Raw genomic sequence first — 25,876 nt, 5'->3', positions numbered from 1 at the left:
TTTCACAATGAAGAAGAAAATGGAAGAAAAACAGAAGAAAAAGTCGAACGCTGACAAAACTAAATTAAAAACTGTGAATTAAAATACGAAAATTTATTTTTTTATGTTTCTTTTTGACATTACTGCCAGATCTACCATTTTTCCGTTCCTTTTCTGGCAAAAATGTTCATGAGAGAGCAATTTTGACACTTTTCTCTTTTACCACTCTTACCATTAAAAAAGTAAAGGAACAAAGCTAATATAACTCATTCGCAGCTCGTTCGTACAAATGACCAGTGTCCAGTGAACTATAAAGTGAACTAGATCGTTCAAACGAACTAGATTTTAACAACTCTAATATAAAGTAGTATAAATAAAAAACACAAAAATCATCTTTATTGGATCGATGGAACGGATTCAAATGTTGATGAAAAGCTCGGATCTTTCACGGCTTCCTTTTTTCGGGTTCAAATGCCAATGAAAAGATCGGATCTTTCACGACTTCCTTTGCATGGGTTCAAATGCTAATGAAAAGATTGGATCTTTCACGACTTCGTTTGAACCAATGCAAAAGATGACATGAAAGCGGAGTACACACGATCAGTTTTGACTGTCGATTTTTGCAATTATCGATAACTGTCCAACCGTCCAGCAACCACAAAATATTTTGTGGTTGCCTGATGACTGACAAAAATGAACGGCCACACTGGCAAGCAACCGATTATTTGAGCAAAACTTATAGTCAAAACTGATCGTGTGTAACCCACTGAAATCACATAGAACCCCTTCCTTCAAATTTTGCTGGGTAATTTTTCGAAGATGCGTTCCATATTTAGTAAAGAATTCCTCATTTAAAAATCAGCGCTCTACATTTGCGCAATGGCGAGTAAATCGATCTACAAAATTTGACAATTCGTGTGAGAAGAATAATTTTTTTTACAAAAACAGGGTGTAACATAGCAACGCCATTACTTTCACATTACGTTTACGTTCGTCTAACTACGCCCGTTATCAGTTGATTACAAAAAACAGGTGTTGTTTTGGTTTTATTTTATTACGCTAGCATCAAAGTCAATTCATTTGTGGTGTTTCAGGTGTATTATTGAAATACACGGATAAAGTACGCCTGATTTAGATCAAAAACAATTTCGTGATGAATAAAAATTAATAAGCGACAATAAAGTGTATTGAATTTGGGCAATTATTTGTGATTTGCAAAATAGAACAGCTGTATGTCAAGCGCTCTATTTAACCACCAGTGAGAAAAAGAACCTTGTCGCTGGTGCACAAAATAGCAACAACACAACACTCATGTTATTCTTTCAAAGTGTGTGACGTGTCGTTTTTTGTTTTTATTTTTAAAATATTGTAAATTCACGGTTTTGTCGTAGAATAATTCACACTGTTGCTGTGCCATGAGTTTAAGACGTCGTCAAAATTCCAAAGAGACCCTATTGGTCACGGAAGACAAAAATGATTCGCATCATGAAAAGACCGACATACGCGGTGACAGGGGCAACATATTGCTGTTGTTGTTCCTGTACATATTGCAGGGTATTCCATTGGGCTTGATTGCAGCTGTGCCCATGCTGTTGCAAAATCGTGGAGCAAGCTACAAACAACAGGCGGAGTTTTCATTTGCCTATTGGCCTTTTAGCTTGAAGTTGTTGTGGGCGCCTATTGTCGATGCGGTGTATGTAAAGCGCTTCGGACGCAGAAAATCATGGCTGGTACCATGTCAATATTTAATTGGTGCATTTATGTTGTTCTTGTCGTGGCAAGTGGATCGTTGGCTGGGTGGTGATGGCGTGGAACCCAATGTTCCGCTACTGACTGCATTGTTCTTTTTACTGAATTTCTTGGCTGCAACCCAGGATATTGCAGTCGACGGCTGGGCCTTAACCATGTTGAAACGTGTGAATGTTGGCTATGCCTCAACTTGTAATAGTGTGGGACAAACAGCTGGCTACTTTTTGGGCTATGTGGCATTTATTGCCCTGGAATCGAAAGAGTTTTGTAATACATATTTGCGTACGGTGCCCAAGGACGAGGGTATGGTTACATTACCGGAATTCTTGTGGTTTTGGGCTTGGTGTTTCCTGGTGGCCACAACTTTGGTTGCTATATTTAAAAAAGAAAACATTGCCAAGCATAAAGATGACGGATCTCGTTACACTGAAGAACATGAATTGAATATTTATGAAAGTTATAAAATCCTCATTGATATGGTGCGTATGCGTCCAGTGCAAATTTTGGCTGGCATATTGCTAACAGTAAAAGTAACCTTTGCCGCCTGTGATGCTGTAACTTCCCTGAAACTAATAGATGCTGGTGTGCCCAAAGAGAAATTGGCTCTGTTGGTTGTACCCATAATACCATTACAAATTGTTTTACCGCTCGTTGTTAGCCGTTATACAAACGGGCCCAGACCCATGGATGTTTACGTCAAGGCAATTCCATATCGTATTGTATTTGCTTCCATTGCTTCGATGATTGCCTATTTTACACCTCACATGATTGCTGGTGGTGAAGTGCCAATATATTATTATGTCCTGCTGGTGGTTAACTATGGCATCTATCAAATATTCCTATATTGTATGTTTGTGGCGGTAATGGCATTCTTTGCAAAAATATCCGATCCTGCAGTGGGTGGAACATATATGACATTCCTAAATACCTTATCGAATTTGGGTGGTAATTGGGCCAATACGGTTATACTGTGGTTGGTCGATGTTCTCACCTGGAAGGAGTGTGCAAATGTGGATGATAGCTTGGCCGATAAAAATCATTGTTTGACCAAGAAACAAACACAGGTAAGACAAAAGAATCGATATCGAGAAACAATTTAAATTTTAAGGTTTTTTTAGAATACAGAAGTGTGGAGAATTATATTAGAGATTTGTAACAAAGGCTACTAAAAAAGCTTTAGTGAGAGAGGCGTACAAAGGAGTCGAATGGAAATATAGGGACAATTTCATACGATCCAAAAGGTGGCCTTTAACTGGATTAAGTGCATTAGTGTTGCAATTTTGTTTGCCGCTGAGTTCCTTCGAACTTGATTTAAGTTTTAGGGACATAATACGATATGAAGAGGTTGAATGACAGTCAATCTTTTAAAATCGCTATAAACGACGACTTTGGTTGGATACCGTAGAGTGTTTTTAGATCTCATTACGACGGGAAGCATGGACTTGTCTACGTAAAGATTTTGTCGTCTTAAACAGGACCACAAAGGCTGCGCTACCTTCGTTAAACATTTCAAAATAAACCTTCCGAAAGCCCTTCAACTAAGATGGTCAACAAAGTCCCGTTGTGCCAACGAACCGGCAAGCTTTTAGTCTCATGTATATAGTCTATTGGTGTCATTAGGAGGCACTTCAGGACGGCAAGAATTTAGTCCCATGTAGATAGTCTATTGGTGTCATGAGGCGGCACCCTACTGCAGACTTCAGGCCGGCATTTATGGCAAGTTCGAAAATTCTTCCATTACGTAGCACTAACATTTGCATAACATATTGACGCTCAGACCGACCTATTGCTTTATAAGAGTGCAACAAGGTTTTTTGTCAGCACCCCAAGTTGTTGTTGTAAGATGCCGGCCAACGACTTGAGAACCTGATATTGTCTCATATATCGCATGCTGTCGAACGTTACACACAACTTCTTGAGGCAGTAAGTGGTCGGAATCAGGACACCATCGATCAATTTGTTCACGAAGAGCCTCATCTCAGCCGTCCACGTGGTAAACAATGTGACAGTGGATTTAGCGGCGGAATTTCTCACATGGAAAAACTGCACTAAGTCAGCCTTTTAGACATTTAACCTATTATATATGTTAGCGACGATAGGACCGACGCTAAGATTGGTACAATCAACCGCATACATTACGATCTCTATGTCGTCCGGAGGGTGTGGAATTTCAGAAAGCTATGTATTAGGTTAAGGATGCACAGCCATCTAATAGTATGGGTGACTGACTCAATCGGAGTCCGTTTAAGGTGGAGGTTAAACTGTTCCGGAGATATCATTACTCCTTGGGAAAGACCCTATTTCAATCTTCGGGTCTTTGACTTTTCATACCCTCAGCCTTTAGGCTAGAAAGGGTATATACACTTTCATATGGGCAAAATGTGCCTCATCGAAATAATGGTTTTAGACCCCAAGTATGTTTCGACGAAATCCGTTTCAGACAATTTGGAGTCGATTTAGCAATGTCCGTCCGTCTGTCCGGTCCAAAATTTGGCATTCGCAATATTTTGTCCAAAACTTAGTTTAAGTTCGAAGATGGGTTATATCGGTCCACTTCCTCCGGTACCTCCCCCACAAAATTTCGAATATGTTCGGAAAATTTGTGCACACGATAACTCTTGAAAGGCATAACCGATTTGGTACATACTTTGCACATCGTGAAATTTCTACCAGGCTTAGATGAGTTTCCAATATGGACTCAATCGGTCCACTCCTTCGGGTACCTCCCACACAAAATTTTGGAAAAGTTCAGTTTAGGATCTGGTATCGAATCGCTTTGATTTTTGTTTTATCAAGTTGTATTCGCTGTCCTCTATACGACGGTACAAGTTTCATCAGGGGCAAGTCCATACTTCCTGAGAAAATGGCCGGAAAGGTGCAAAAAGACCCTATGACACCTTGTGTAGTGGTTGGAGCGCAAGATAACTCTCGAACGGATCTGTCGATTAGGTCCAAAATTTGGCTTTCGTAATATTTTGTCCAAAACTTAGTTTAAGTTCGAAGATGAGCTACATATATCGGTCCACTCCCTCCGGTACCTCCCCCACAAAAGTTCCAAAATGTTCGGAAAATTTGTGGGCACGATAACTCTTGAAGGGAGTAACCGATTTGGTCCATACTTTGCACATCGTGAAATTTCTACCAGACTTAGATGAGGTTCCAATATGGACTCAATCGGCCCACTCCTTCGGGTACCTTCCACACAAAATTTTGGATACGTTCAGTTTAGGACCTGCTCTCGAATTGCATTGATTTTTGTTGCAACAACTTGTATTCACTTCCCCCCATACGATGGTACAAGTTTCATCAGGGGCAAGTCCATACTTCCTGAGAAAATGGCCGGAAAGGTGCAAAAAGCCGCTATGACACCTTGTGTAGTGGTTGGAGCGCAAGATAACTCTCGAACGGATCTGTCGATTAGGTCCAAAATTTGGCTTTCGTAATATTTTGTCCAAACTTAGTTTAAGTTCGAAGATGGATTATATCTGTCCACTCCTTCCGGTACCTCCCACACAAAAGTTCGAAAATGTTCGGAAAATTTGTGCGCATGATAACTCTTGAAGGGAACAACCGATTTGGTCCATACTTTGGACATTATGAAATTTCTACCAGACTTAGATGAGGTTCCAAATATGGACTCAATCAGTAAACTCCTTCAAGTAACTCCCACACAAAATTTCGGAAAAGTTCAATTTAGGGCCTGCTCTCGAATCGCCTTGGGTTTTGTTGTTACATCTTGTATTCATGGTCCCCTATACGACGGTACAAGTTTCATCAGGGGCAAGTTCATACTTCTTGAGAAAACAGCCCGAAGGGTGTAAAAACCCCCTATGACACCCCCATGGTCTATGTCGGTCTTTAACTTTAACTTTTCCGCAAAATTTTTGAACTTTAATCCTAATCAACATTTTTGTCGGTTCATACGAAAAAAAGTTTTGAAACCCCTAAATACATAAGTTTTTTTGTGAAAAAAGTGTTTCAATTTACACTGGCTGAGGGTATACCTCTGTCGGCAAAGCCGACTGATTCTTTTTTACTTGTTATTTCTGAATTTCACAAGAAACTGGCGAACACACGCATAGCTGATGGCATGGTTGGCGGTATCGGAGGTCTTTGATAGGTCAAGAGCCACCATAACGGTTCGATCCCACGTCCTGCTCTGTTTCAGTCTTCCACGATCGCTCATCATAAATTGTGATGGTACTTCCACGGTTCTATGATTCTTCTTTCCCGGATTCGAGAGTGATTTAACCAACCCTCAATTGACTTAATACTGTATCTACCAATGTTGCATTGCCTAGCCTAAGAGTAAGTTTTCTAACTCTTGCGTCTTCAGGATTCGTACGACGAAGTTCATCACGTTTATTTGCTAGTCCTGTTGCCTCTGCTGGGAAATTGGGTTTGGTATTTGAGATATGTGGGCATCTGCGATGATGTCCAAAAGTTCTCTCAGCTACACGATTATCTAATTGAATGGAAGCTCTCTGAATCGGTGGTTGGTAATTTCTCTAAACCCTTGCCAATCAGCTTTTCCATAGTTTAGAAAAGTACGGCGGTCAAATGTTATGAAGTCGGGTGGTCTATTTACGAAGACGATGATTGGAAAGTGGTCGGAGCCAAGGGAAATGATCTACTCCTATCCTCGTAGCAGCGTAATCGTCCATTATACATAATGTGAAAGTTGGGCTATTTTTGGTCCATGTTTTAGTGTAGCCCACATTAAAATGCAGATATTTTGAGGATTTTAGCTAATGAATAATGACAGAAAACTTCCCAACCAATTGGTCTACTTTAAGAAATCACAACTATTGTCATCACGAAATAATCATTTTAAAACCCCCCCTCAACATTTCCCAAATAATTTATATATTTATGTTTTTAACTTCCAGGAATGTACAGCAGCTGGTGGTGAATGTAAAATTGTATTCGATGGCTATTACATAGAATCAATTGTCTGTATTATATACGGTATTGTATGGCTATTGTGTGTGCGTAAATGGATCAACTATCTGCAAAGTCTACCCAATAAAGCATGGCTGGTGGTGAAAACTAACAAAGCAGCAACATCGAAAAAGAGTTAGCAACTAATAGTCTGATACTAACTAGAGGCTAAAATTGTTGTGCACATTTTTAAAATATATATTATAACTTAAGTCTAGAGGAAGGGCGAGAGAGAGCGGACTTTTTTGTATAATTTAAATATTTGTTATGCCAATTAGTTTTGCTCTGTAAGTTAACATTTTTTTTTTATTTGACGACTAAATAGTCTTATTCGTATGCTTATTTGAGCATTTCCTTTCGATCTTTACATACCCAGATGGAATTTAATGAATTCTAATATTTATCATTTCCATAGCATTAATAGCCTTATTATTAATTAATTATTATTATATATTTTTTGTATAATATCGAAATTTTTAAATTATTTTTCATTGTTGTGAATTGCCTTAAGAGTTTTTCCTAAAAACAAGAACGAGAATAAAATTTTGCCTATAGAAAAAACATGGAAATAAATGAAGTTTTAATAAAAATATAATAGCTGGAATCTTATCGCCATAGATGGTATCTTACCTACATGAACATTCATAATCTATAAAAAATACTCCTCACAAACACTTTGATGACGTTTTCACACTCTTATCTGTTCGTTTAGACAATGCCCTCCACGAAACTCTACAATGCAAAATATAAAACAAATAATGGGAACAGTGTGATGTGATGGCCAACATCACACAAAAACAAGCAATCCCACGGCACACTGTGGGCGAAATCCAAATCTAGCGGGGAAAAATTAATAACTCCTAAACTAATTGAGGCAAGCGGCTATAATTTGGTACAGATGTTACTTATTTGTATAGGTATGATTACACGGAGTATGGCGAATATAGCTCACCGTTAAATCATATCGTTCTCGTAACGGTACCTCGGCACATATGGTATTTTGGGTATATGGACCACATTTCACGGTGAATTTTGCTGTATTTTGGTATTTAGGGTCTTAAGGGGGTATGTGACATTAGTTCCAATTATGGGGGTCATAGGTCGACGTTTTGGTCTAGCCCCGAAATTTTAGGTAGTTTGAAGGTATTCTTCATATTTTCCAACCAAATTGGCTGTACTTTGGTATTTTGGGTTCTAAGTACACACACAAAGTCTCCATACCAAAAATGTTCGACCTAGATCCACGATTTGATATAGTACCCATATATACGTATCTCCCGATTTCCAGAATTCAGAAGGTTTCAGCAAGATTTTCCAACGGAAATGGCTGTAAATTTGGGTTTCGTGTTTTTAATAGACAAAATATCTACACACCAAACATTATTCACTTGGGTTCACTTTTTGGTATATCACACAAATGCCCCACTTTAAATTACGCATTTCATGTAAAAATGGATTTATAAAATTGTTGATTACAAGAAAAAAAGGCAAAAAAAGGCAGACCAAAATTTGGGAGTATATACTTTGGAGTATGCAATTTGATATTAAAAAAGTCCGATAGTGTTTCCGTGTGTTTCCCATAAGTTGCACTTTACTCAAAATGCTCTAAGTAGAAAAAATTTCATACAAATATTCAAAAAATTTTTTCAGAATATTTACAATATGAAATACTGGTATAAAATTTTTTTTAATAAAAACTACTTCCAAACTATCTGAAAAAAATAAATTATCGACATGTTTATTTTCATTTCTCCATATTATTAGTCAACATACAAGTTATCAAAAAAAGTCGATTTTATCACTTGCAAAAAAACTCCCAGTAAATGTACCGTTATAACGGCCAATAACCGTTAAATGCAATACTGATTGTTATTTTTAGGTCTACCAGTATGTTTGCTAAAATACCGCTTTAATGATTTTTACTTAGGTCTTAGTTAGTTTTCGGACTTTTTCCCCGCTAGATTTGAATTTCGCCCACAGTGCGGCAGCGGGTTCTTACTTACAGGATTGACCCGAAACCTTAGTGTTTCGGCCAGTGGCTGCTAACCTAGCATCAAACCTATGATTCAACGTAAATTTCATGCTGCAACAAGTAAAACACTAGTAAAATGCTTTGGAAGGATACGGGTTCCATATGGTCCTAAACCGTGTCATTATGACAGAAAGTGTAGTTCCTCAAGAAAAATATTGTATAGCTATACTTGGTACCATAAGGACTAAACGTTTAAAAATGATCCGAGAACAGCCCTTAAACTACATTTAAGGGTTGGTGCAGAAGGCTGGAGATTACAGATCAGAGTTAAGGAGTTATAAGCAGTCATTTCAGTTTGTCACCGTATAATTTAGAGCATGGACCTGTCCCCCAAAAAATATAATATCGGGTTGTCAAGATTCTAAGGGCCATATCTTTGGATCCAGAGAAGTTATTACAACATATAACACCATTCTGTAAAGGTTAAAGTACTAGCTATAATCTGACATACACTAAGCGGGCACCCATAATGGGCCAATTTTTTACTTTTTAAGGATTTTGTGGAAAACCCGGGTCCAAAAATCTGTTTTTGGGCTATATCACCTGAATACCTGGCAATATCCACTCGTTGGATTAGGATTTCCCTAAGCTTTCCACTGATTCCCATATTGTAGAATTCGGTTCAGTAGAGCCGTGTCTAACCCGGGTTTTTTACCCGGACTTTCGGGTCCAATAACCGGGTAACGGGGTTCCCGTAATCAGCGCAACAATATCTACCTCTGAAAAAAATGTCAAAAAAAATCGGAGTGGTTTTACTAGAGTTGTTTCCAAATCGATTCATCCGGCCGCTGGTCGAGAGTTATTGTGCGCTCCAGCCAGACAGACGGACGGACATGGCTAAATCAACTCCAAATTTTTTGAAACGGATTTCGTCCAAACGTAGGTACTTGGGACGTATGAACATGTATATATGTACCTCCTTTAGTCTAAGCTGAGGGTATAAAAAGTGTGCTGCTGGAAAGCATCCATATGAATCAATAAAAATAATTCTGGCTTACCTTGTTCCTTGTTAAATGTTTCTTGAACACATATGCTGGTATTGTGCATCTTTTGTTGATTGGGAGGTACAGCTGTTGCTGAGTTGACTATCCTTGGCGGTGCGTTGTCCGATTCATTCCTGTACATATATCCAATTACCGTGGATGTTAATCAATAGTTGAATCATGGAGATAATTTGTGATAATTTAACTCGGCAACCGACTCACATTACAGATATTACAGATGCTGTCTTATAATATGAAATGTATGCACCTATATACATATGCATTTGCAGAATGCACACCGTGCTTTACATACATATTCCCGAGACCAATTTGCGCTACTGTCTATATCACGAAGGTTATACGTTTCTTCAGAACATCCACATCCCATGCTTAACATAAATATTTTGTATGCCCGTAACCGATTTACACTACCACCTTTAGGATGAAACGGTGGAATATAGTCCGTGCTTCAAATATTTCAGTACCCGATTAACTTCTTGCTTCACATATTCGCGACACTATTATATTTCCAATAATAAGTTTGTTTAAAACAGTCCGTGGATTCACAAATCCTCTTTCCCGGAGAACGTTGATCCTATATTTACCATTGAGCCTGAAAGTTGGAAGATAGGATCTCAAATGTGACCAACAATATAATTTTCTGGACAATAACGCGAGTCGCATTTGATCACGTCTTTATTTTGCTTTATTGTGCAAAAAATTTACCAAATTCGCGTACTTCTTTTAAAAACATACGATGTTCAACGATCGAAAAAAATATTTCTATCGCAAGAGATGCTGTTACCGACATGTCTATTCTTTTACAATTTTGACTTGAAACTGTTTAACCACCTAAGCAAAGAATATTTATATAAGGTAAATTACAACTAACAAATGTACAAAAACAACATTGTTGTTATGCGGCCCATACCGATGAACCCCTTGTGGTCGTGTGAGATTGAATAATGTGTGGCATTCTTTTAATCTACATTCCAAAAAATTATAAATTTTCCTCCAAAACGCGACATTTGGTTGAAGTTTTCAAATAATTTTCATTTCATCACAAACAATATTTGTTATTTTCAAAAACTGTTTTCTTATTTTTTTGGAAAATAAACAAAATTCATCGGATTGAAAGTTTCATTTACAAAATCAAAGCTATTTTGATTTCATTAATCCTGGTAAAAATACTCCCACATACATTGGCAAAAACATCAACATTTACTAATAATATTACAAATGCTGTCCTGCATGCACACATTGTATAAGCCGCATTATAGAAAATTTAATGTCAAAGTAAATATTGAATAATGAGGTCGTTCTAAAATTTTTCTCAGGAAAAACATAAATACATTTTGAAAATACTCTAAAATAGAACAAATTTGAATCAAAATGTACCCAGCAAAAAGTTTGTATCCGTGGATGCAGTTTAATTAGTACAAGTGTACAGTACAATTGCCGTTGGAGTACATCTTTTCCTATGAATTTTACAAGAGAACGCGCAGCTAGGATGCATTCCATTTTGCTTCCACAGCTAGGATGCACTCCATTTTCGATCCAAATCACAGCTTAAGATGCAGTGCTTCGAATTGAATTTATATTCATTCTTCGGATTGCATTTTTAATCAGTCTAGAGATCCAATAAAAATGCAAGCCATTGCGCAATATCCCAAAATAAATAAAATGCATTTATTGTTTGTGTAAAACAAGAACTCAAAGAACTTTATTTTATTTATTATATAAACACAAATTTATTATATAAACACACATTAAAAAATTTCCATTAAATTCAATCACATTTGAGTCTACTTTCTCCGTTCTCCAATTAATCCAAGTGCATCTGATTTTGCTTCATCATCCCAAAGGCCTGCGTACATAAGCTGCCTTGCCTGCTTACCTTGCTTACTTCTGATAAAAGAATAAACAAAGATGTCAATATTATAATGCCAAGTTTACACTTGCGCTCCAAAATCCACTGGATTTCACGAAATCCTGAAATACACCCCGGTGTTTATACTAATTTTTTGTTGATTTCAAACATATCACAATGATAAAGGTAGATGTATATGCGCAGCTGATCGAACATGAATTTTCAAAACAATTTATTGTAAATTGATTTAATCGTCAAAAATATACGACAATATAGAACTTTACAACTTTATTTGGAAAATTATGGTAAAATTATCTATATATCGTATTAATTGTGTATAGTACTAACCATCATGGTACAATAATTCATAGGTAGGCCAGGTATGAGAATCGCCAAAAAAATACAACCCTGTCGCTATGGCGTAAAACGTCAAAATTGTTTTGATGAATGATAACGGATGAGTAAACAAAGAAGAAGAAGAATGAAATGTTGAAATGAAAACAAAACAGAGTTGAATTTTTTGATCAATAATAAATATCAACTCTGCATGTCAACACGGTTTTGACAGATTAAGCCATAACAAAAAAAAAATTGTAATCAGCTGTTAGCTGTGGCCTACCTAAGAATTATTGTACCATGCTAACCATGATACAATGATACAAGGTAACCTCACGCTCACAGCTCACAGAGTTGTATTCGCTTTGCCGTCCCTTCATTGACAAAATGATTTTGACAAACTTTGTATGTATATGTTAAAACATACATACATATGTCAGGATTATTTACATTTCAAATTCCAAACTAATTTAATTTAAATTTTTTAAGTTTTCAGACAATTTGATGATTTTGCCCTGCCTGTCCGCCCGTCTAAAGGATAATTTTCGAATGGATCAGATGATGTGGTCCAAATATTGGCCTGGTCATATTTTTTCAAAATATTAATCTATTTCGAGAATGGGACCGGTACCTCCTCCATAAAAGTTCAAAGTTTTAGGGCGTAACATGACTTACGAACGGATCAACTGATTTATCCTAAAAATTATTCCTCACATTATTTTTCCAGACATACATACATATATCAAGCATGGACTATATCGATTCAGTCCTTCGAGTACCTGGTTTGAAAATCCTTATGGTTAACAGTGATATGATGTGTTTCGTGATCAAGTCTATGCCTTCAGATATATTTGTTCAAAAGCCTCCTACAGCAACCTATATAAATGGCTGGTCTAACCTTTGCACATCGGAATATTTCTGCCAAACATGGGCAAGTCATTGCTTCCTGACACAATGACCCAAATCTGAAATTATCACACGGTGACTCTAAAATGGATGTTTGGCAAGATCAATATGGAAATGACTCCCCAAATAAAATCCATCATATATGTATATATAATAACGTGTATAATGACTACATTGTATATTTTTTCCTTGGGAAGTTTTTATTTTTGAAAAGACGAAACATACATACATAGATGTCGGTTTCCTAAGAAATTTATGCTGTAAACAGATACGGCTGCTAAATATTATAAAATATAATACTATTTGTAGAATAAAAATAGTACCATACACCGATTTTATAAGATTTCAAGAGCCTACATCATGGGGGACAGCGGCGGCTATCTTCTTTCTAGCTTGTTCTGTAGCGTTTTAGCGCGGTTGGCAGCTTAGGGTAGCAACACAAAAGTGGTTCCACTTTGTTCTTTTTATGCTTTTCAGCATAAGGATTCTACTTTGAGAGACGAACACGACCGAAGACCTCCTTGCGTGTGTCACGAAGCGATACAAATTGGTGTTAGTCATCTTCGTATGAGGAAGTTTGTATCCTACTTCTAGGTGGAACCATATTTGCAAGAAAACCTTCATCTTTGTGGTATTCGAGGTGAGGTTCACAGCGGTCGCGTATGGTACCATGACCAACCCGGAATTGTTGGGATTTGTATGCCTTTTGCATGTCAGTCCAGATCTTCAAGCGCCTGAGGAAAACAAACAGCTTGTTTGGTCTTTTGCGACATTTTTACAAAGGAAATGCATACACGCCATCAAGTAAATAGGCAGATCGTAGCGGCGTTGCGTATATTGACCTTCCTGTTCCAACTGCGAAAAGTCTTAGTAAAGGCGACCATCACGGCACGTGTTACCAAACACTGACCAGAACAATGAATACCGCCACAACGGGCAAGCAGCAGCACGACGAGCAGGGCAAGATTAAGCAGAGGTTTGGTGACCTGTAACAAGCAGCACACATTCAATATCAAAATATAAACCCATTCATCTTCATTCCAAACATTTACTTACCGGCATTTCGCTGGCAGCCATGAGGTTAACGATAGTTACCGTGTGCGTGTGGGGATATCGTTGCCGAGATCAGGACGAATAGAAACCTTGCACACTGCCTGCAAGCAAATGTTCTTTAATTTGATTTGTCTTTTCCTTATTTGTCTATAGCACGAATAAGAATGCAATAACATTCAATTTAGAACTCTTTTAACGTTAAGAGGACCGAGAAACCTAAAAATTACGAACTTATTTTATTCTCCAACCGCAGAAACGTCCTCTATGGACCAATAGAATACCGAAAAAGTGACCTCTTCACACATTTTTGCGAAATATAACAAAAAATTATTCCAATAAAAACAAAAATGAAACGTAAACAAACAATATGTTGTTTTGTTGTAATTGACATACAATACAACAACAACTTTCATATTGTTTCGAATGCATGGTTGTATGTGGCAGCTCAAGGACGGTTTTTTCAAATGAGATTACCATCTTATTCTGCCATGAGTACTAACAAATGAAAAAAAAAATAATTTATCGTTGAGACATCATAACAATAAGCTGCGTTCCTTTACTTACCTGAGGATACCATTTTTACCATTTGTTACCATTTTTAACCTGCAAAGCGTTCCTTAATCCCGAAAAGTGGCAAAACTGGAAGCAATTTTTAAGAGAGTAATAGCACGGTTACACTACAGCTTTTTGCCGTGTTAACCCACTTCATGAGGATTTATTGCTTAATCTGGTCAAATCTGACCAGATTTGCCATACAAAAATTAAATCCTATCACGACTGGGTTTATTTTAAATCCGGCACAAATCCACCAAAAATACAGTGTTGTATTCGGTATTTGTGCAAAAAAATCCAACTCTACTCAAAAAGTACCAAAAGTTGCAACTGTTTTTGCAACTGAGTTAGTCGTGTTTTACACGTTTACGATTGGTCGCATGAGATTTTATGGAGTTAATAAATCTAAAGTTATTTGAAAATCATAAAATTATTTATTTTTTACATTAGACACTTTCTTAACAAAAATTACGCTTGATACCATGATACAAAAATGTATCCCTGTGTGTAAAATATACCAATATGAGCAAAGAGGGGACGATATCTCATACAAAAAATTGTAAAAGTGTAAAACACGACTTTATTAGTTATTTTGTATGTATACGTAAACAAACATCAGCTGACAGTTTATATCCTCGAAAAGCTAAGTGTAACCAGCAAAGATTAACCCACTGGATCTATTAAACCCAGTGGGTTAACCTTCAATAGTGTAACCGGGGTATGAGAGTGGAGAGAGAGCGAAAATGGATTTCTCTTCTACCACAGGCTACCAGCAAAAATGCGTTCCTGTACTCCGAAATCTCTTTAAACCAAAATAGCGCCGAATAAAACACTCTTCTCCTGTTTTCTGCCATAAAATTTTGCCCTAGTAGAAACTAGCAGCAAGCATATTCATATGTTCATTGGTATCTAAAATTATAGCTGATACGTTGATTTTGACATTTCTGCTGGAGTTTTTGCAATTTCCGTCATTTTTCCGTTCCCGTATTTTTTAAGAAATTTGTATGGGGAAGCAATTTTTGACAATTCGGTATATTTTCTAATATTACCATTAAAAAAGTACGGGAACACAATGAAAAATAGCATTGTAACAATGTAAGATAGGAAAAGTCAATTGTGAAAAATTAACTGTAGAGGGAGTTAACCTCTGTTGCTACGATATCATAGCAACATTCTGTTAAACGAAAACTGTTACTCATTGGAATATTGACAAGAAAAGCATTAAAACTAAAGTTTGACGGCATTCACTTTTGATTTTTTTATTAAATAAACAATAAAAAAGTAAGTCCCAATTTACATTAGGCGAGTTTACTTGCGGCAATTGTCAGTTTGTAGGTGAGAGAGGGGGCTGAGAGGCAAAGGGTTACCATATGCCTCACCTCTCTCTCCATCAAACTGACAATTGCCGCAAGTAAACTCGCCTAATGTAAATTGGGACTGAAGAAATAAATTTCAGCCACAAAACACAACGTTAATGTTTTCTGCCGCGAGAAATGGGAATCAAAAACGATTGGCATTGCTGTTATCAATTCCAGTGAGTTGTGTAGCCATCTGTAACCAAAATGTGGAACTATTAGCATATGTTTTTGGAAAATGCATTTCTTCTAGTCTTTTGCTCTGTTCCTTTACGTGCCTGAGGTTACCATTTCTTACCATTTTTAACCTGTAAAGTGTTCCCTTACTTTTAATAGAACAAAATTTATATGATAGCAGTTTACCACTTTTACCATTTTCTGCCACTGTTATCATTTTTAAAAGTAAAGGAACAGGCCATTTATTGCTATACGTCTTTGGAATAAAAAAGAAAAGGGCAACCCAGTTCGAAATTTCCTCGGCCTTCTTTATTCTTTTATTTTTATTATGTCAAAAATGAAGCAGGAAAGCAAGGTAATCAGGCAGAGCAGCTTCAAGGTCTGCGTACATAAACTGCCTCGCCTGGTTGCCTTGCTTTCCTACTTCATTTCTGACATAATAAAAATAAAAGAATAAAGAAGGCCGAGGAAATTTTGAACTGGGTTGCCCTTTTCTTTTTTATTCTTTTATCAGAAGTAAGCAAGGTAAGCAGGCAAGGCAGCTTATGTACGCAGGCCTTTAGTCCCGGTACACACTACACCTTTTTCAGATGTAATTCGAATTATTTTAATTGTAATTCGAGAATTCCATTTATAATTCGTAACATTTCATTTGTAATTAAATCGAATTCTCCACTACAGCAATTTTATGATTTTACTTTACTATGGAGGTCGATCTAGAGACGTATAATTTCATGCAATTTTTTCAATGAAATAACTCTACACCTTTTTCAGATGTAATTCGAAACATTTTAGTTGTAATTCGTAACATTTCATTTGTAATTCGAGAATTCTATTTGTAATTCGTAACATTCCATTTGTAATTCGTAATATTCCATTTGTAATTCGAATTATTCCACTTGTAATTCGAATTATTCCATATGTAATTCGAATTATTCTATTTGTAATTCGAATGATTTCCATTGTAATTTCAAATAAAATAATTCGAATTACAAATGGAATAATTCGAATTACAAATGAAATAATTCGAATTACAAATAGAATGATACGAATTTCAAATGGAATAATTCGAATTACAAATGGAATAATTCGAATTTCAAATGGAATAATTCGAATTACAAATGGAATAATTCGAATTACAAATGGAATAATTCGAATTACAAATGGAATAATTCGAATTACAAATGGAATATTACGAATTACAAATGGAATGTTACGAATTACAAATAGAATTCTCGAATTACAAATGAAATGTTACGAATTACAACTAAAATGTTTCGAATTACATCTGAAAAAGGTGTAGAGTTATTTCATTGAAAAAATTGCATGAAATTATACGTCTCTAGATCGACCTCCATAGTAAAGTAAAATCATAAAATTGCTGTAGTGGAGAATTCGATTTAAGAACACCTAATTTCATGAAATTTTTTAATGAAATTCACGACCGGGACTTATATACGCAAAGGTTTTTTATGTTGCCTTCCCATCACTAGTTCAGCTTTCGACATGGACTCCAACTACACTCCATTCCATTAAAAATTTCCGTCTCGTGAATTACCGCAAAAATGTTCGCAACTTATGCTTGGTTTACATTAACGAAATCCACTAGATTTCAACTGTCAAATCCATAGGTTAAACGTCAAATGAAATCTCATCTGGATGAGCTGTGAAATTGACAGTTGAAATCGAGTGGATTTCGTAAATGTAAACATATGGTCTGTTCCTTTACTTTTAAAAGTGGTAACTGTGGCAGAAAATGGTAAAAGTGGTGAACTGTTCTCATATAAATTATATGCTTTTAAAAGTAAGGGAACACTTTGCGGGTAAAAAGTAGTAAAAACTGGTAACCTCTGGCACGTAAAGGAACACGACTATAGCATTAAGTTTTTATTTCTTTATTTTATAAGTCGATGGTCAGACTAGCACGATTTCAACATGGCGACGTCAAGTTTATAGGCGAGGGGTATGAAGTAGTGAAACCCATGTACATGGTTTTCTGTGTTTGTTGTGTTGCCTCTTCTTGTTCTTCGTTGCAAGATTTTTCTTCAATTTTCTTTCATTTTTATTTTCTCAAGCAAACGTTAACAACAAAAATAAATATATTCAATAAAAACATTTAATTAATGAAATAGTGAAAATTTAACTATTAATATTAATTTAATTATTAATGTTAATTATTTTGTGTTGTTTTTTTGGTTTATTTATGTCTTTTTTTGTTTTTATTGGTATGAGAAACACAACAAACGCGAATGGTAAAATAAAGAGGACACGCAAAGATCTTAAATTTCACGTTAACGTGTGTGGACATTAACGAAATTTGAAAAGAAACTTTAACGAAATTGGTTTCATGAAACTTTGCTAGTCTGACCATCGACCAACAAATTCTCCGAAATGTATACACTCTTGTTTGTCTTTTGAAGAAATGTGTAGGGATCAACCAACTGGTTTTTTTCTGTAGGGATCTCTACAGCAACTGCTTATAAAATGTATCGAACGGAGTGTATTTTTCATAACTCTGTTGGACTACATCGATAGATGTTGTGAAATCATAACTCCAATTGAACAACGTCCAAAATTGTTTGCTGGGTATCTATGAGTTCATAGATATTCCCTGTGTAATGCTATGTTTACATTTACGAAAGCCACTCGATTTCAACTGTCAATTCCGTTGCTCAAACGTCAAATGAAATCCAATCGATTTCAGATGAGTTTTCATTTGACGTATACACAAAGGAATTGACAGATGAAATCGAGTGGATTTCGTAAATGTAAACATAGTCTTTGAGTAATAGTACGTTTATATATAACCGGATTTAACAAACCCACTGGGTTTCAAATGTCAACTCTCTTGCGTATACGTCATATAAATCCTCATTAAGAAGGCTATAATAGCTATGTTCCTTTACTTACCTGAGGTTACCATTTTAACCATTTATTACCATTTTTAGTCTGCAAAGCGTTCCTTAACCCCGAAAAGTGGCAAAACTTGAAGCAATTTTTAAGAGAGTGAGAGTGGAGAGAGAGCGAAAATGGCTTCCTTTCCTGCTTCATTCATAATAAAAATAAAATAATAAAGGAGACCGAGCAAATTTGGAACTGGGTTACCCTTTTCTTTTTTATTCTTTTATCAGAAGCAAGCAAGGCAACCAGGCGAGGCAGCTTATGTACATGGCCTAAAATTTTTGTGTCATTTCTGGTAGATGAATAAAAGACGTAGTGCTGAAATGACACAAAACTTTACTCAAATGTTGTATGTGTTCAGATTTGGTCGTTTACAAGTAGTTACTGGACTTGTACAAATTGTTGGGTAAACGGACACACCTATTTATTCATTATGTAGGGGGATGGAAAAATAGTAACATTTACAAACAATCTTGCTGCTAGTTCATGGTAGAACAAGAAAAGGTAGCAGCAATACCCAGCTGACTGAACTGGGTTGTAGTGATAGTGTCAAATTCCATACGACATTTTATGTATTTATTTCTATGTTCGATGTATGTTACGGATATATATTTTTGGAGAACAAATTTATTCATCAAAAAAAAAAAAAAAACTATTTCCCATAAAGACGGCTCATTCATTGATTGTAACCTCCTACAGGTCCGAACGACATGCCGCACACTAAAACACCGCTTATAGAGGCGGTACAATATTTGTTAATATGTGTGGTATTTTGTTAAACTTGAAAATAATAAAACCCTAATAAACATGTGCTTTTTTGTTTTCAAAAGCAAACGATTGAAGCAGCTTCTCTTTTTTCAATGAATTACCAGCGACCCCAAACATTTTTGCAAGAATTCTACTTTCTGCGAGAAGTTATGCATTTGGTGGAATGATATGGAAACATTCAAATTGAAAATCTAACGAGTTTCCGTTCATGTTTTTCAAAATTTTTAATCAAATGTGAAAAATTATTAGTTTTTTTAATTCCAATAATTTATAGACTTTTCCTTGTTTTGTTTACATGTACGTTGACACTAAGGTTTACAAACAAAAACAAATGTCAATGTGGTTGTTGTTGAGTTGTTGTAGTATTAACTTTACCTTGTATTTGTTCTACTATGCTGCTAGTTTCTACTCACCCAAATTTGTGTGGTAGAAAATAGCAGAAATGAGCGTAATTCATTGCCATTCTTGTTTATAGAGAGGTGCAGGATTTTCTAAGTCCTGGTCCACACTAGCGTGAATTTCATTAAAAATGTCATGAAATTAGGCGTTCTTAAATCGAATTCCCCACTACAGCAATTTTATGATTTTACTCTACTATGGAAGTCGATCTAGAGACGCATAATTTCATGCAATTTTTTCAATGAAATCACTCTAGTGTGGACCGGGACTAATTTTTGAAAATTGGAAAATATATGGTCTGTTCCAGTACTGCAAGAATCTACTAAGTTTTACTATTTTTGTCGACAACATAGAGCAAAAAACGTTATCGTAGTTAAAACTAGTAGATTCTTGCAGGTTCCGGAACAGAGCAATAGTAATTGGAAAAAAAGTTCGATTTCTGCAACACAACAATTTGTTCTGTTCCTTTACTTTTAAAAGTAGTAAAACCAGCAAAACTGGTAAAGGTTCTAAACTGCGCCCATATGAATTGTATGGTCTCTGAAGTAAAGGAACGCTTTTCGAGTGAAGAGTGGTAAAGGCCAGAACAGAATCAATCGTCGCTTGCTTTGCTTGCTTCCCTAAACGTCAAATTATAAAGGAATGCCAGAGTCTCTTTGCAAATCCGCCTGCGTTCCCATCTAGGAGGCTCTGGTATTCCTTTTTAATTTGACATTTGCTCTGGCTTTAAAACTTGGAGATTCTTGCACGTAATGCTAAGTTTACATTTACGAAATCCACTCGATTTCAACTGTCAATTCCATAGCTGAAACCATGGTACAATAATTCTTAGGTAGGCCACAGCTAACAGCTGATTACAATTTTTTTTGTTATGGCTTAATCTGTCAAAACCGTGTTGACATGCAGAGTTGATATTTATTATTGATCAAAAAAATTCAACTCTGTTTTGTTTTCATTTCAACATTTCGTTCTTCTTCTTCTTTGTATACTCATCCGTTATCATTCATCAAAACAATTTTGACGTTTTAAGCCATAGCGACAGGGTTGTATTTTTTGGCGATTCTCATACCTGGCCTACCTATGAATTATTGTACCATGGCTTAAACGTCAAATGAAATCTCAAATATATATATATATATATTTGACGAAACAGAAAATACCATCTGATCGAACTTGAACTGCTAAAATAAGTTATTGTAAATTAAATTCTCATACATAACACAAAAAATGTTGACATTTTACGTCTACAACAAAAAGTTTATTTATTTTCTTTTTTCGAGATACATCTACCTGTTTCTGTACAGTTTAACATTTCTAAACCTCACAGCGAATTCAAATGACAAATATGAATTTTGACAGCTCAAATCGAAATCATCTGATTTTGCTGGGGGACCTGTTATTGGGCCATGATGTAAACCAAGCATAAAGGAACCAAGCTATGGTAATTACAGTCGTACGTCAACTTTGCCGCAGTTTTCTGCACAAACAATCAACTTTGATATCTGGAGGGCCGCCATTTTTAAAAGTCTTGAGTGGCATAATTCAAAGGAGGCGGCTCAAAGGCAATTTTTAGCAAAAAAAAAAAATAGTTCTTTGTGTTGGTTGTTTTTATTGTTTTTTTATATGTTCACAGCCTAATTATTTTGTCAATTCAAATAAACAACGAGAATGGAGCGACGAACAGGGAACTCAATTCTCCATGATGATTCCTCATTAGGCATATTGAACATGGATAGCTTAAAGGCGAGAGGAAGATGTAATATTGACAACGGAATAAGAATGAATTGATCAGTAAACTCATTTGACCTTTTTAATTTATTTCCAGTTTTTGGCGACATATCTAATGAATCTTTTAAAAATACCTACAAAAGTCCCTCAAATATATCTTCCGATCGCAGGATAAGTGATCGCCTAAACGTAAGGATATGTTGTTGTTGCTTAGTGTGTATGTATAGGAATTTACTAGCTTGTTTTGTTTGTTTTCAGATGGAACGCAAGAAAGCTTTGGAGGCATTGCAAAAAGCCGATAGCAAATCCCCTGACGTATTCAAGAAACCCCATCAAATCTCAGCCGCCAATAAAGAAAATATGAAAAGTATTATAAATAATGGTTCATCAACAGAAAATTCAATGCGTAAGTAGTAGTGTTATGTTGTAAATTTAAAGAATAGAGTTATTGAAGTGGAGTACTCTTTTATTTTAAATGCATGTTACTATTGCATGTCAGCCCAAAAAATTATCATAGCACGCTCTGCCACCATGGAAATGATTGAAATACTGAAATACATCTTAGTAATGGTAATTACCATAAAACAATTAAATATATGTACATTTTTTATAATTTCGAAGTCCGAGGATCACATAAATGAAATTAAGTGACCACTAACAATTAAAATGTACATAATAAGAAAAAGTGACATGAATCTAACAACGAAACAAGAAAGTATCAGTCAACTATGCTGACGGATATATACCCTCAGCCGCTGACCAAAATAAAAACCAAGCCAAACAATAATTATGCCGTACATAAAATATATATCTATTTTTTTTTTGCTTTAAAGTCCGCTTAAATTTCCTTTACCTACCCACCGCAGAAAAATATGAAAAAATCACCACAGTGAGTGCTTTTCATGTCGATAACACCGATGTATTTCTATTGTTGCGGAAATGAATACTTCAAGAGATATAGGCCTCCAAAGCTTCGAAAATTTCCTTGTTCACTTCAAAAAAAAATTTACCATTTCCTTAAGGAAAAAAAGCCTGTAGCCGAACAATACCAATAATAATAAGAAATTTACCATTTAAAAAATAAGTCGAAATTTGCTCCTGTTCATAGGAGAAAGTCCTTAATCTCCTTCTTCAGAAAACTTGCGATTTAAACGAAATTTTTGTATTTTTTTCTGCGAAGGGTCGGTAAAGGAAATTTGTTCCAATTCTTCATAATGGACTCGAAATAGTTTTAGAGTTATCTTGATCAATAGCAGTTTTAGTATGTGACAGGGTTTTGGAGCTTATGGACCATTATCTCAGGAAATATTGACTTACTCCAGAAAAAAAATGTTCCGTTGTAAGTGAGGCCGTTAGAACAACCTACTGAAAAAAGAATCAAAATGATGCGAGAGGAGCTCCTAAACTTCACTTTTTGCGAATTTTGTGTGGGAGGATCGATATAGTCTACATTCTTACCTGATACATGACTGGATAAAATAATACGACGTGCAAAGTCTGCACCAATCAGAAACTTCCTGCGAGAATTATCTTGCGGATTTGCCATTTTGGTTGGTGCAGTCAGGGTTTCTGGGAGCTTTTAGGCCAATATCTCAGGAAGTATGGAGTTGTGCAAGAAAAAATTTTACGGTCGTAAAGGTCGCAAGGACAACGTACTGAAAACAAAAATTCAGAACGATCCGATAAGAGGGGATTTTTGTGTGGAAGGTACCCGAAGGAGTGGACCGATATAGTCCACATTCGAACCCGATCTATATTTGGAAGAAATAATACGATTTGCAAAGTTTGGACCAAATCGATTGCTCCCTTCGAGAGTTATTGTTCACACCATTTTACAGAAAAATTTTGAACTTTTGTGGGTGACGTACCCGAAGGAGTGGATCGATATGGCACATTTTCGAACTAAAACTAAACTAAAAAAGTTTAAACAAAATATTACTTACTTAGCTGGCCCATTACAGAAAATTTGTACCATAGACGGAACTAAAAAAATATCTCCAATTCTCTTTGTTTAGTGCTTTCTGGAATATCGCGCCTTGTCATCTCTTCATCCACTTGTTTGCGCCATCTATTCTTTGGCCTGACATGTGGCTCGAATTTATACGCTTTTTAGCGGGTTCATCATCGCTCATTCTTATTATATGGCCTAGCCAACGCAATCGTTGCATCACGATACGTTTAACCATATTGATGTCGTTGTATAGCAGATACAGCTCGTGGTTCATACGACGTCGATATTCACCGTCAACGCAGATTGGTCCGTAGATATTTCGAAGAATTATTCTCTCAAACACGCCAAGCACTGCCATATCTGCTTGCGCAAGTACCCAAGCGTCGGAACCATAGATCAGCACGGGTAGTATTAGTGTTTTGTAAATCGTTATTTTTGTTTGACGAGTTGTGGCTTTGTTTTTTAAGTACTTACTTAAGCCAAAGTAGCATCTGTTGGCCAATACAATTCTTCTTTTTATTTCACAACAGATGTCGTTTGATGTGTTTACGGCGATGCCGAGGTATACGAAGTCTTTTACTACCTCAAAATTTTAGGAACCAACTTTAACAGTTGGTCAGATCTCAATGGACGCATTGCGCGTCGACACCATCAACTTGGTCTTCTCGCCGTTTACCGCCAGACCCACTTTCGCATAAAGGTATCGGTTACTTCTTTTACTGATCGTCCCATGATGTCTATATCATCAGCATAAGCAAGTAACATGTGACTATTGGTGTAGATTGTGCCACTTCTTTTGACGGTTGCCTCTCGTATAACCTTTTCTAGCAGGATGTTGAAGAGGTCACACGAAAGGCTGTCTCCTTGTCTGAAACCTCTTTTGGTATCAAACTCTTCGGAGATCTTGTGTCAGTTAGAGTCATTTTACAAAGCCGAATGAGCTTTGCGGGGATACCAAATTCAGACATGGCTTGGAATACCTTTGAACGTTGCGTGCTGTCGAAGGCTGCTTTATAATAGACAAACAGGTGGTAGGTGTCGATCTGCATCTCTTGGGTCTTCTCTAGGATTTGCCGCAGGGTAAATATCTGGTCAATGGTGGACTTGCCAGGTCTAAAGCCACATTGGTATGGTCCAATTATTTCGTTGACCATTGGCTTTAGTCGTTCGCACAATATCCCCTGACACTATCTTATAGGCAATAGGGAGAAGACTTATGCCCCTATAGTTGGAGCATACAGTCTTATCTCCTTTCTTGTGGACGGGACATATGATGCTCAGGTTCCAATAGTCGGGTACGCGTTCTTCCTGCCAGATGGTGCTAACTAGCTGATGCATACACCTTATCAGCGCGTCGCCTCCGATTTTAAACAGCTCGGCTGGTAAGCCATCGGCTCCTGCTGCTTTATTATTCTTCAGCCGGTTGATTGCTGTTTTTACATCATCTTGGCCGGGCGGTATACATTTTATACCATCTTCTGGGATTGGATCTGTGGTATCATCATCTCCGCTACTATTGGATACCAGCAGATTGGAGAAATGTTCCTTCCATATCCTGAGCACGCTATCTGTATCTGTTACCAGATTACCTTGCTGGTCTCTACAGGAGGATGTGCCTGTACCAATGCCATATGTTGGATGTTTCACTCTTTGGTAGAATTTTCGGACTTCATTCTGGCTCCTGTACATCTCGATTTTTTCACACTCCCGCTTTTCCATTTCTCTCTTTTTCTTGCGGAAAAGACGTTTATCTTCTCTCCTTTTCTCCCGATATCTCTCTCGTGCGCTACGTGTTGCTACTGATTGTAAAGTAGTTCTATATGCCGCATTTTTCTTTTCGGTAGCAGCACGACACTCCTGCTCATACCATGAATTCCTTTGTGGAGGTCTCTGGAATCCAAGTATGGATTTTGCGGCTGTTTGCATGGAGTGGGCAATATTTTGCCATTGTGTTGTTATGTTATTGTTGTTGTTGTTGTAACAGTGTTTTTGTTATGTTTATTTGTTCGTTCCTCTGTTCAATCTGGCTCTGGGTCTATCTCCAGTTCCAGAAAAATGGCTGCTTCGATGGGATGTAGCCACAGATCCACTGGAGTTAGGTGGGTAGGTTTGGCGGGGCAGTTAAAAAGGTGTTGTGCGTCGTGCGGGCCCATGCCGCATACAGGGCAGACGTTTTGCACGGTGCGATCGATTTCC

General features: G+C 36.6%; 2 protein-coding genes and 1 long non-coding RNA gene across 6 annotated transcripts in view; 2 read left to right on the top strand and 1 right to left on the bottom strand.

Annotated features, from left to right (window-relative positions):
• Window positions 1-996: 996 nt before the first annotated feature.
• On the top strand, window positions 997-7,230 carry LOC141401746 (acetyl-coenzyme A transporter 1). Its single transcript, XM_073982147.1, has 2 exons — window positions 997-2,792; window positions 6,618-7,230. The coding sequence occupies exons 1-2, from the start codon at window positions 1,395-1,397 to the stop codon at window positions 6,807-6,809; spliced, it is 1,590 nt and encodes a 529-aa protein (XP_073838248.1). The 5' UTR covers window positions 997-1,394; the 3' UTR covers window positions 6,810-7,230.
• Window positions 7,231-12,977: 5,747 nt separating this feature from the next.
• On the bottom strand, window positions 12,978-14,231 carry LOC141402325 (uncharacterized). Its single transcript, XR_012412595.1, has 2 exons — window positions 13,853-14,231; window positions 12,978-13,782 (listed from the first exon to the last, which is right to left on the bottom strand). It is a non-coding gene; the product is annotated as an uncharacterized lncRNA (long non-coding RNA).
• A 7,225-nt stretch (window positions 14,232-21,456) lies between these two features.
• Window positions 21,457-25,876, top strand: part of spd-2 (centrosome assembly protein spindle defective 2) — a 36,449-nt gene continuing 32,029 nt past the window's right edge. The window contains exons 1-4 of one of the 4 annotated variants that reach the window (XM_073983289.1): window positions 21,457-21,563; window positions 21,635-21,757; window positions 21,827-21,918; window positions 21,988-22,135. In XM_073983289.1, the coding sequence (XP_073839390.1) occupies window positions 21,670-21,757; window positions 21,827-21,918; window positions 21,988-22,135 (328 nt within the window). In that variant the 5' untranslated portion in view covers window positions 21,457-21,563; window positions 21,635-21,669. Of the gene's footprint in view, window positions 21,758-21,826; window positions 21,919-21,987; window positions 22,136-25,876 lie in introns of all 4 variants that reach the window. The other 3 variants (XM_073983292.1, XM_073983291.1, XM_073983290.1) reach the window with 3 other exon arrangements.

Source organism: Musca autumnalis, unplaced genomic scaffold (genome assembly GCF_047663935.1).
Source record: "Musca autumnalis isolate F117 unplaced genomic scaffold, ASM4766393v1 scaffold_4, whole genome shotgun sequence".
NCBI lineage: Eukaryota > Metazoa > Arthropoda > Insecta > Diptera > Muscidae > Musca > Musca autumnalis.
This window is presented reverse-complemented; position numbering and strand designations above follow the sequence as displayed.

Excerpts from the sequence above, each read along its gene's own strand:
- LOC141401746 (XM_073982147.1), top strand. The coding sequence starts at position 1,395 with ATGAGTTTAAGACGTCGTCAAAATTCCAAAGAGACCCTATTGGTCACG. Across the intron at positions 2,793-6,617 it reads TGACCAAGAAACAAACACAG|GAATGTACAGCAGCTGGTGG; the intron begins GTAAGACAAAAG and ends TTTAACTTCCAG.